Here is an 11,977-nt window from a genome sequence, read left to right as displayed (position 1 = left end):
GGCTTCCATTCTGTTAGGATAGCTCCAGTGCAAAGCAGCGTTCTAACCCCGGGGAGTCCTGCCGTGGGCATTAAGAAGAGGGAATGAAGATTTCTTTTCCAAATTAAGTTGTCAGGGAGCTCATTTACACTACACAGTGAGTGTATGTGGGCGAGCTGATACAGATGATGATTTATGATGCTATAGACACTTAGGTGATTCTGGTGATGGAAATCCACAGCAAAATCCACTTAGGAAGATAAAACAGAGCTCCTATTATCTGTGGGAGGTAAAATCACAGGGCTTTTGCCCTTACAAATTTCAAGTTACCCTACTGGGTTTGGGAATGGAAAGAAAGCTCATTTACTTAGAATTCAGATTTTGGTGTAACGTTATTATACAAATTCGTATAGAGAACATTATTTTTAAAAGTTTATATTTATTGGATCTACTTTAAAGGAATTTTGAAAAGACCTTTCTTCTTTTTTTGAAAGGGTGGGTGAGGACTGGGACTGACCAATCCCATCATTGATAGCTATGTAACATAGAGACATTTAAAATATCTAAATGTGAATGAATTGTAGCTTTCCATCTGCAAAGGCAGTAATACACCATTTGGTGAACTCCAACTGCAAAACTTGAGTTTTAAGAGGCTAGCCAAATACAGAAACATACTTGATTAGTGAACATGACCATCATCAGCTAATATTTTCTTAGTGTTTTCATAAGAATAAAGATTCTGAGCACAAAAATCATAAAATGATAAAAACCAAAATGGAAATTATATTTTACCTTACTTCAGTATATTTGGTGAGCTTGCTTCTTAAATGCCAAGAAAATTAACTTTAAGAGTCTTATGAGAATGCATCGATAGGCTTTGATCTTACATGTTAATTATGTTTATAATCTGCCATTCTAGTAGCAAATTGTCAACTTTAGAAACAGAGTCCCATTGACAAAATGAATTCCTACATAAGCAAGGTAAAAGGGCAAAATCTCATTGTAGTTCTATGGTTAATCTAGTTTTATCTTTTTTACAAGTGTTTTTACAGAGTGCACAGAAAACCTTCAGAATGATTCAATGTAACCTGCTTCTAGGAGTGCCATCATTCATTTACACCACCTTAAATATGTCACAGCCTTTCATTCATGTGCACTAGATTATTATATACTTCCTATGCTGTAGAAATATAAACATTAACTATTTATTTACAGCAACATTATCTTATTGCAATATTTATTTCCTTATAAAAGATTGTAAAATCATGGGGACGTAAATTGACAGAACATTCTTTGCTCCTTTTGCTATATGAGGCATGCTAAAAAAAAAAGCCCATGCTTTTAGTTTTGCTTGTATAAAGTGATTCAACAAATTCTCCTCTTACCTATTTCCAGATTCCAGGATAATGCAGCCAATCTATGTATTTTGTCTTATTCACTGATAAAGATCAGGTGAATATGTTCATGTATTTACAAGGCAAAGGATATACATGTAACAGTTGCTATGTATGTGACTTGGTATCAAGGTCCTTGATATGATATCAATGAAATAGTATGAATAAAATTAAGGATTCAGCAAAGGTTTTGGTTTGCTTTTATGTATCCTTTCTAACCCTTCTGAAGTTTGGTATCACTAGATTTTGCTGAAAAACATTTTTTTTTCCAAACAAGTACATATGTAACCTCTACAGGATTCCATGAGTGTTTATGCCAATATCTGACAGACTTTCTCGCCTTGCTCTAAGCAGCCCTAGTAATCACAAACTTTAAAAATGTAAATAATTTCATTATACATGAGTACATAGATCAAAAATATTAGGATGCAAAAAGGGCTCAGAAACAGATAGTAAGCACAATTTCTTAGGACCTAGAGTTGAAGCAGGGCTGTGTTTCAAATTAGAATATATTTTAAGTTAAAAAATAGTGTTGTCTTAAAAAGCATTTACAGTTTAGTAGGATTAACATTTATCAACATAGATCAACTCACTATCATAATGCTAAAATATTGATAACTCAGTCTTGCCTTGTGTTAAAAATATTACAGTTGTATATTCTTATAAAATGTTGGTATCACATCCTGGAATGGAAAGGTAGGCGTGAGCCACACAGGACAGTCAAAGAACATAATTAAGAATTGAGTTACTACGAAAATGCACAGATTTTGACATGTTCATATTACCATCATTCTTAAAAATCAAATTAAACTTCCCAAGTGCTACAGTTTTAATAAGCTAGTGGGGAATATGGAAATTTAGTATCGCATAAAAGTATCCTGTCAGATGTTCATTTTAATGACCTGCACGTGGAAAAACTTGACTTTCCAGAAAACGCCCTCCCTGCCACATAATGGCTCTTGTAATCCCCGGTGCCTGGCTCATCTGTGTGATCTCACAGTAGCCTTGTGTGTTGGGCAGATGCGGGGGTGCCTGCCCTCACACCACAGATGGGAAAACCAAAGCTGAGAGGTCGGGATGCTCAAATCAGACCATGCATATCCCAGATGTCACTTCCATCCCCCAATTAAAGGAAAATACATTTCAAATTTTGCTCTGACCTACGTATTTTTGTAAATCAGGCACAGGAGCGTCCTCTCCCTCAAAGATCCTTATCCAGACAGAACTCGGGCAGCCACAGCCATGGGCAGCAAAGCAACTTCAGAAAAACTACTGTTGTGGCTTCTCCCTAGTGTAGTTTTTGGCATCCAGCTCAAGATATTAATTAATTAACTAATTAATTAAATAATAGCAGGAGTGGAATAAACAGGATGAAGCTTTTTCCCTCATACAAAATAAACTCCTGAAATATGCTTATTTTTAGACTGATCAATTTAATAGCTTATTTATTAGACGGCATAACCAAATAACAACCTGTACGTAGTAAAGCTGTAAATACAAGCAAATATGTGCATTACATAGTAGTAAGCGAGAAAAATAACGCATATGCATCTATTTTTCAACCTCTAAAAGGGCGATATTGTCCCCTAATGAAGCTTGCCTCTTGTTTGAAATTGAACGGAAGGTTTAAAAGATGAGGGACATAAGGACTATTTCACTAAGGGCAGTAGAACACAGAAGAAAAACATTTGCTAGCATCCTACTGTTTGCATTATCAGCATTAACGAACAATGCTCATACTTAGACGTGTGTCTCCTAATCACAGAGGCAAAATACCCAAATGCATTTTGGTTGATGTTTCTTGATTTTTCTTTTCTTAACAAAATATAACATCATTTTAAGTCAAATTAAATTCTGTACCTTATTACGGTGTCCACCTAAGGCCAGTAACACCTTAGACTCTTCATCAAACTGGATTTTTTTTTTCACTTCTATGATCCTTACTGAGTTTCTTATATGAAAATGGAAACCAATGCTGCCCCATGCTCACGTGTCTTAGAAAAAATTGATGCTATATTGAAATGTCAGTTTCTTTTATATCCATGTTCTCTGATTGAAATATTGGGTTGGAACTTGTGCCACATCAATGATTGTATGTGATGAAAGCAGATTGCCTATCCATAAAGCATTTTTAATGCTGTCTTTTTCACGTATCTACCCCCAAAATCTTTTCGTGTGAAAAATACATATATATACACATATATAAATTGAAGTGTATTTAAGTGTGCAATTTCCACCTAGACCCATCGCTAGGTCTGCAAACAGGAGTGTGCATCTGAGTGAATGTTTTCAAGAGGCACAGTGTAGATCTCCTTTCCCCGAGTCCTTGGTCCTTGGCTTTTTACTTCCACACCTTGTAGGAGTTGGGAGACGATGTGAAGGGAGAAGAACAAGCCAGACATCAAACCCATTTATTCTGAATCTTAAATTATGACTTTTTATCATCAATATTTTGGTTACATTGTGACACAAAGGACAAATTAACATCCGCTGTGAGGTCTCTTCTTCGATTGCTTTGGGATTTAGTAACGTTTCCTTGGCATAGGACTCCTGCACCCATCGGCTCCCAGCTGCATTGTGATCCTATTGTTGTACAAGGGGCCAAGACAAGAAGGATTTGCACCACTGCTCCCAGGGTGCCTCTGCCTATACCTGTAAGCGTGACTTGTAGGTGGCTTCTCGCCAGGTGTTTGCAGAGAATGTGAACACGCCTCTTTCCTTCGCCGATCAGAGGAGGATCCTGAGGGAGACTGACTCATCCTGTTGGCTTTGGAGCACCTGAGGCTAGGGTGCCGGCGCAGACGCGGATGCAGATAGATGAGGACGGGCTGCTGGGAAGACCCAGGCACACTGGGCCACGGAAGCATGTGTTCAGGAGACTTGGTCATTCCAGCTTCCGTCCTCATCTGACATGATTCAGGCCACCCAGGAGCATCAAGTTTTTAAAGTATTCCAGAGCGTTAAAAAAAAAGAAAAAGAAACAAGAAACAAGAAACAAGAAAATCCCAACTTGTTAGTTCTAAAGGTACATCTGAGAGAATCTCTTGGAAAGAAGAAACAGAATCGTCCATCTGTTATTTGTACTTTGATATACACGTACCTTCTGCTTGGTTTGGTCTCAACCAAAACAAAATACATAGGTATGTTTTGTGTTGTTTTGTTTGGTCTCGTTCAAGAATTCAACATACATTTCTCTCCCCCATCGCAGCACAAAATAAAATAGGAGTCGGGGTAAGGAGGGAGAGGTGAATGTGGAAAGAAAAGTAAAACTTTTCCAGGAAAAAACAAAAACAAAATATAAACAAACAAATACACACACACACACACCACAAAGCAAAAGTCGCAGTCCAATCCTGCAAAATTTGCTTCTCCGGATAAAGCACTTCTTGACAGATTCACAATGTCCCCTTCCCCCTCCCGAGGCCTCCCATCCACCCAGGGGAAAATACAGAATGAAAGTGAAGCCATTCTTTTTCTTAAGGCTGAACAGACACACAAAGAACACATTTCAAGGACTCTCCAGCGGGTGGTGATTTGCAGGGCTCCTGCTCTGAGCTCTGCCTGTGACCTGCCATCCATCCTGGGGTCAGCGGCACTCCTCGTGTGGGGGCAACAATACAAGGAACAAACAAAAGAAGAAAAGCCAATAGTCCCCACAATAAGATCCAATATTGACTTTACAATCACAGGTACAAATCGCTCAAATCAATAATTTCATTTCTCCTTCAGACCTTGTCGTCTAAAACTAATTAGAAGCCAGGTTCCCAAGGAATGGTCTATAGTCAAAGAAAATACTGGAGATTTGGAAGGAAATCATTCTTCTACTTCAACCGTCTGATGGAAGTGGGAAATTAGTGGTCCTATTCTGGCAAGTTCAGGGTGTTGAGGAAGGGCGGAGTCCAGTGTCCAGATCGCAACTTCCCCCCCGACTGGGGACTCTGTGTTTATAGAGGAAAAACCAAGAAGCCCGAGAACGTGGAGTACTTCCAGCCTCCCATGAGGTTCCCCCTCTCCAGTTTGAGATGCACTTTGTCCTCCCTTTCCATCAGCAGTAGGACACCATTGCTGGCAGCTTCTCTGGTCACGTCCTGGTCTCCTGCAAAGGCTGAGATCACCGGGTAGCCGTTCTGCATTAAACTGACCTGCGGTGCAGAGGGTAGAGCTCAGCGGACCTGCAGGACCCCACGGGCACACACTTGTTCTCTGATCCCCCCACATCCCCCTGCCCTTTCCACAGAACCACCCCAAGGGCCTGGCCCGGAAGATGCAGTGGCTTCTGGGCTGGAGGCCCCAAGGTCAGAGTGCTCCCTGCTGGGCCCAGATGCCCAGAGGACACACAGGACCTGCAGCCATGGGGCAGCAGTCCTCCGAAGCTGAAAGGGTCCACACCACCTCAGACCTACCCACCTGGATGGTCTGTCTGTTGTACACTTTGACCACGTGGAAGCTGAAGCTATAAATCCCTTTTCTCGGTGCTACAAATATACTGGAGGCAAGATCGAAATGGTTGCCAATATTTACTAATACCTGAAAAAGAAGAGGGAATACAGCACAAACAGAGCAAGCCCCTCCTCAGCGTCTCTTACTTAGACTGGCAAAACCACGGCCACGAAGCACCCCAGGCAGCACGCCAAATCTGCCCCCCACTGGGAGGGGGCATATAGAAGGATGGGATGGGTGGGGGGAGGGTGGAGGGCGGAGGGGGAGGACGGGGGGGGGGGAGGCTGGTGGTAAAATAGCCTACACCTGGAAGGGATTTGAGAAGAATCCTAATGGACTGTAATTAATAAAGGTGTTGAAAAGTGTATTTTATGTCTGCATTGAAAAAATGGGTGCAAATTGTGCACGTTGGGCCAAGGCAAAGAAAAAGGAATAGAAGACAATGAGGTCCCGTAAACAAATGGAATCGAATCTGTTCAGAGGTTTATAGGATTCCGGAGGTTTCCACGTGAAGTTTACTTTCACAAATAGGGCGCCACGCCAGGCTGAATGGGGAGAAGGAGACCATAGCTAAGGGGCCAATTCAGGGAAATAACTTACATCAGCTCAAGCTTGTCCCCTGTGTCCCTGGCCCCTGGCCCCCTCCCTGGGAGCACACAGGAGGTGCTTAAGCTCAGGGGTGAGAGGAAGACTCGGGTGGATAAGCACTGGCTGCACCTGTTTCCTCCACCTTCCTCTGAGTAATGTGTTTGCTCCCTTGGCTGAGCTCTGATGTCATGCAAATAAGCTTGATTAAATGAAGGGTGTGGAAACAGCACTTGGATACCCTGAGCTCAAACTACAGGAGCCTGCGAAGACTAATGACAAATTAGCCAGAGGATGCGAGGTCACATGACCCTGCAGAGGACTTTTCTCAAATGAGAGGGGGATCAGAGTGTTAGTGTCACAAGCAGAATCTGCAGAGTGAGCGATCCCTCATGAAGACCCAATTCCCTATCAGGAGTTTAAGACAGAATTCGGTCACCCTGTCTGGATCTTGTCCCCACCTCTACTCACACACAAATGCACAACTCGATTACAATAATAAAATGCCCCCCTTGGTGTTCTGGGCTTTTAAAGCAAACAGCCAGCAACAACAGAACCCTAGGTTAGGAATCCTGTCTTCTGCTCAGAAAATAAATTTCAGCCGAATGACTCTTGCTGTTTACTCCTCACACACTCATCATAGATGAATGACACGCAGTCCCCACAGCGATGTGCGATCTGCCCGTGACAACCACTGTCGCCACTCGGGAAATAAGCTTGCACTAGCTTCTTCGAGGAGCTCAGGGCACCACTTCAGTCCCCCTCGCTGGCAGGGCTCACACAGACACTTGGGGCTCTATTGTTCGAGACCGTGAACTGCACAATGACTGCTCTCCGTCTCTTCCAGCCTGGGCTCTCAGTCTGCCTTACGATGCTTTAAAGAAGAATAAAGCATTCTCCATCCAAGCCCTCGGAACTGTTTCTTCCAACTCAACTACCTCAACTCTTTTCCATCGGTTTTAAATGCCGGAAACTGGTAAATGTAGGGCCCTGCTGTCAATGAAAGAACACCCAAGGAGCCCAGAAGAGCAGGTTTCACTGACTCCCTAACTCGGGAAGCAGGGAACAGCATTTTACCCTCCCTGCCATGGTTAGCTCATCTATAAAATTAGAATCTTATCTTGCCCTACAGTTTATCTTGCTCCCACATCACAGGGTTCTCCTGATACCCAAGTGAAATGATGGGACGTAACTAATGATAACACATGAAGAACTTAGCAAATACCCATTGATGGGTGTCTGCTTTATCTGGCAATAATTAAAACCGCTAGTTTTATTAAAAAAAAAAAAACTGTTTAAAAACAGATGAAAGAGAGATCACCTCCAAACCCTAAAAACTTCAAGTAGATAATCCTTAGCAAGGATTAAATTAAATCAATCCTCTGGCCTACACACGGGCAATGGCGTGTGTAGGTTCACACTTACACTGAGGTGTAAGGATTGGTTAACAGGAGGGAAATCAGTTAAGAGGGGCCAGAGAGCCCAGGACTCTGTTTTAGTGGGAAGCATGTTGGCAAAAGAAAGGGACTGAGCAGGTAAAGTCTGGGAACCACTATAATGTTTTCAACTTGTTTCTGAAAAACAACAGAAACCAAGACAGGAGGGCCCAAGAGGAAAGTCACAACCTCCAATCTGAGCCCCAAAACCCAGAGAAGAGATTGCCAAGGTCTGATCATTTACTGAACCCTCTGCTTTGAGCCAAGGGAGAGAAGTTTAGTGGCTTGGGTTAACTTAAGTCATTGATCCTTATATTTTTTAAATCTGTATGACCACACTACATATAATATTTATGTGTTGTATATATTTGTACATTACGGTATATATGTTGTATTTACTATCTATTCCATCTACATAACCACACTCTACTTTGTTTTGAATTTATATAACCATCCCTGCTATTGCCCCCACACTCTTTGCGACTTATTTTTCTTGACGATAAGCGTCCTCTTCCCAGTCCATTCCCAAACTAAGCAGTAGGCACATATTTGCTGATCCTTGGCTGAGACCTTTGGAGACTCCCCTTTTGGGGTGTGTTTTCCACGCACTCAGTCCCCAAGTTGGCCACCTGGATGACCGAAGCCTATCCACCACAAACGACAGCCCCCGACCCAGTGAAAAGTAAGATGCGCAGGCTCCTTTCGGGGAATTCATTTCAGATCCCTTAGTTTTAAAGAACTGTCAGTCATCCAAGTGCCAACCGAGCTGCTAGTGATAAAAAAGCTACAATGTGAGAAAAGGGAAGTGGTAAGGAGCGCTTACTCGGAAAGGGAGAAAGGAGAAGGGCAGGGCAGAGCAGAGAGGCGGGGAGCGCCTGGAAGTCCCCAGCCCACGCGCCCAGGCCCCCGCCCTCTCCACCCCCGGCGGGAGGCGAGGCGGCAGGCCGGCCGGCTGACCTGGTCGAAGTAGATGGTCATGGTGCGGTTGCTCATCTCGGACGGCTCGTGGTTGGTGCTCCGCGTGGCGGAGAAGGCCACCTTGGCGCTGCCGGAGCGCACGGAGATGCCCAGGGAGGAGGTGACCGCGCCGTCCGCCGACGGGCTCGAATCGCACACCACCAGGCACTTGCCCTCCAGCACAATGGGCTCCGTGTCGTTCTGCGCCCGCACCGGGCAGCCGGCAGGCAGCAGCAGCAGCAGCAGGGCCAGCGCCACCCCCAGGCAGGAGCCGCAGCCAGCCGGCTCGCGCAGCGCCCCCCGGCGCCCGGGCATGGTCAGCGGCGGCCCGCGGGGGCCCCGGCCGGGCGCCGGCATCCGAGCTGGTGGGGGCGGCGCACGAGGGCGACGTTGGACAGGGGCCGGAGGAGCCCGGGAGGGCGCGCAGGTCTGCGCGGGGCCTGGAGAAGCCTCCTTTGGCCTCGGTCCCCTGCTCTGATGGTCAAGGCCAGGGTCGTCCTCAGAAGAAAGGCGCCAGCGGACCTGTCAGGGCAAAGAACCCGAACCCTTAGACTGGGAGGTGAACCAGGAGGTGGGGGAGAGGGGCACCGGGAGCAGGTGCCTGCAGCGCAAGAGCCCCTTTCCATGGAGGCCACCCTCTTAGTACCGCACACAGCCACCCCTTCCCGGATTGGCACAACAGGTCCGAGGAACGCCCCGGCGTCCCTCAGGGCTCCTGGGCGGCGCGTGCCAGGGGTGCGATCCGGTAGGGGCCCGAGGTTCTGCAGGGCCTCGGCCATAAGACATGGTCGGTGACCTCAGAGACGCCGTCAACGCCACCCCCAGGGCCCATTCTGCAAAGGCGGAGAAGGGCTAAGATGCAGGCAAAGAGAGAAAGTACGAAAGGTTGATCGCCCTCATTTTAGTGGCATTTTCTTGAAAGCCAGACCAAGAAACCTTTTTCCTTTCTCTGCTTTCCCTTGCATCCTCTGTTTATCCATCCTGGATATAGAAATATATTTTTAAGCAGTCCACTTAATAAAGATCGTATCCATTTTCCGCCCAAAAACAAATCCCAAGGAAGCTCCTTAGGGTGAATAAGATTAAGAGGAAAAGATATAGAAGACAGACTCTAAAACCAAACACCCACTTCCACCGTCCCCGCAGCCCGCAGCGAGCTCCTTTGGAGGAGCCGCTCCGATCGCCCGCTCTGGCGCAGGACCAGAGGATTGCACGGCTGTGAGCGTCCCAAGCTTGGCCTGTTGGGCAGCTTTTGTCCCTGGACCCCCAGCCCTTCCCGGCCTGGAGGCAGCCCTGTAGCTTTCTGCTAACTTGAGCGCGCGTTCCCACTTTCCCCGACCCTCTCTTCTGCCACCAAACTAGACAGGTCATTTCAATACCCAGTCGGAGAAAGAAAAAGCAAAGAAGCCGCTCCCCTCACCGCCCACAGCCTCCGTACAACTCCTCCAACAGTCTATCCAACAAGAGAAGTTGTTGTTCCGGGAGTAGCCAGCCTCCCCCCAACCCCGTACACATTGGTATCGATATTCTCTCTTTCGCCCTCTCCAGAACACAGATTCTACAAGGTCCTCATTAAAATATATGCATGAATGCAATTAACGTGCTGATCGTGGAGGACAGGCTCGGGTTTTGGTTACCTGGAACATCCATGATGAGCGAGCAGCGCTGTCCGCGAAGTTGTTCTGCTTAAAGAAGATGAGCGGGAGCTGGCGGGAGGAGACTCGGAGCGCAGCCCTTCTCCCCGCGCCTGGCCAATAACCGCGCCGCCCCGCCCTGCCCCTTTCCCGCGACGGCCGGCGCCCGCTCCGGGTACGCCCCGTGCCGCGCACCCCGGTGCCTCGCGCGGCGCCCAGAACCCGCACGCCGGGTGCCCCTCACCGCGCCGCACCTCGGATCCGCACGTCCCGCGCCCGGCATCGCCGCGCGCGTCGCCCGGCATCCGCTCGCCCAGCGTCCCGCACCGCACAGGGGCTCGGACTCTCGCGCCCCGCACCTGCACACCCCGCGCCCAGCACCGCGCAGCGCCCCGCGGTTCGCACCGGTTATGTTCCAGGCACCGCACCGGTTCTGCACCGCGCCCGCGCCCACGGTCTAGGAGGGCCCTTCGCGCACAGCGCGCCCGCAGCGTGGCTCTCTCTGCCGGGCCCCTCAGTCCCGGCCTCTCTTCTCGTCTCCAGACGGCACAGCCATCGCGATCGCCCGGAGGACTCCGCGCACTGCCCCCTCCCGGGCTCGGCTCCCGCTCTCCTCACCCGCGTCGCACCCTGCACCGCCCAGGTCCGGCGCTCACCCAAACACCCAGAGCGAATTCCTCCCAGATGCCTCGTTTTTAGTAATTAGGCACCCTCAAAGCACCGGTCGCTCTTCTTTTCGATTCTTTCTTTTCTTTTCCAAATTCCCTCCAAGTCTTAATCCTGAATAGCGTGACTACTTTCATAATTAAGGGGTAAAGCAGTTTTTCTTAAAAAAAAAATAATAATAATAAATAAATAAATAAATAAAAATAAAAGGACTGTAATGGAGAGAAAAAGCTTGGGATTTTAATGGCTTAAAGGCTGTGGTTCCGGAATCGCCAGTTTGGGAAATAGCAGATTTTGGCAGGGATTAAAAGAGGCGCCTCCGCCTGGGTTTATGTTTCTGCTCCTCTGAACCTCGGGGCTCCTGGAGCGCACTGGCACACGCGCTTATTTATTAAAATGCCTACTCTGAGCTCTAACGACCTGGGGAGACGCGCCGGTTTCCCAGCTGCGCCCGGAGCGCGGGCGAGAAGCGCAAGCACGGACGTGGGGCGCCACCTGCGGGCGCCGGGGCCTCCCTGCGGCAGGCTGCGGGCGAGCGAGCGGCCCCAGAGCGGCCGAGTCCGAGGGACCGGAGGAGGTTTGCAAATGGTCTTCTCAGACCCCAAAGAGCAGTCCTGTCCTCTGCAAAAATCTAGCAACAATCAACGGTCTTTCCGGCCTCCTTCAGCCCCCTCGCTCTGAGCGCTCGCGGCGGCTCAGGGTTTTGCCGATCTGCGCTCCTCCAACGGGAGGCTCCGCCGGGATGATGTGTGCTGCAGTCCCTTTGTCATTGGTCATCGCCGTCCGCAAAACCTTTGCACAGACCTCTGAGCAGCATGGTCTGCGCCCCCCTGAAACAATATTTACAACACACTCTCTTACGGCCTGACTTTAAAAACAACAACAA

At 47.6% G+C, this 11,977-nt stretch overlaps 1 protein-coding gene across 6 annotated transcripts; it reads right to left on the bottom strand.

The window, feature by feature from the left end:
- Window positions 1–4,713: 4,713 nt before the first annotated feature.
- On the bottom strand, window positions 4,714–11,258 carry CBLN2 (cerebellin 2 precursor). Of its 6 annotated transcripts, none has more exons than XM_032872242.1 (5): window positions 11,082–11,258; window positions 10,429–10,476; window positions 8,792–9,313; window positions 5,781–5,900; window positions 4,714–5,515 (listed from the first exon to the last, which is right to left on the bottom strand). In XM_032872242.1, exons 2-5 carry the CDS (start codon window positions 10,435–10,437, stop codon window positions 5,318–5,320), a joined length of 849 nt encoding a protein of 282 aa, XP_032728133.1. In that variant the 5' UTR covers window positions 10,438–10,476; window positions 11,082–11,258; the 3' UTR covers window positions 4,714–5,317. The 6 variants fall into 6 exon arrangements, with proteins under 6 accessions (XP_032728133.1, XP_032728132.1, XP_032728131.1 ...); XM_032872241.1 differs by having other exon boundaries at window positions 10,429–10,473; XM_032872240.1 differs by lacking the exon at window positions 11,082–11,258 and adding an exon at window positions 10,831–11,022 and having other exon boundaries at window positions 10,429–10,473.
- Window positions 11,259–11,977: the final 719 nt, after the last annotated feature.

Source organism: Lontra canadensis, unplaced genomic scaffold (genome assembly GCF_010015895.1).
Source record: "Lontra canadensis isolate GAN:19392208 unplaced genomic scaffold, GSC_riverotter_1.0 scaffold44, whole genome shotgun sequence".
NCBI lineage: Eukaryota > Metazoa > Chordata > Mammalia > Carnivora > Mustelidae > Lontra > Lontra canadensis.
Note: the sequence above shows the minus strand (reverse complement) of the source record. Positions and strands in the feature narration are given on the sequence as shown.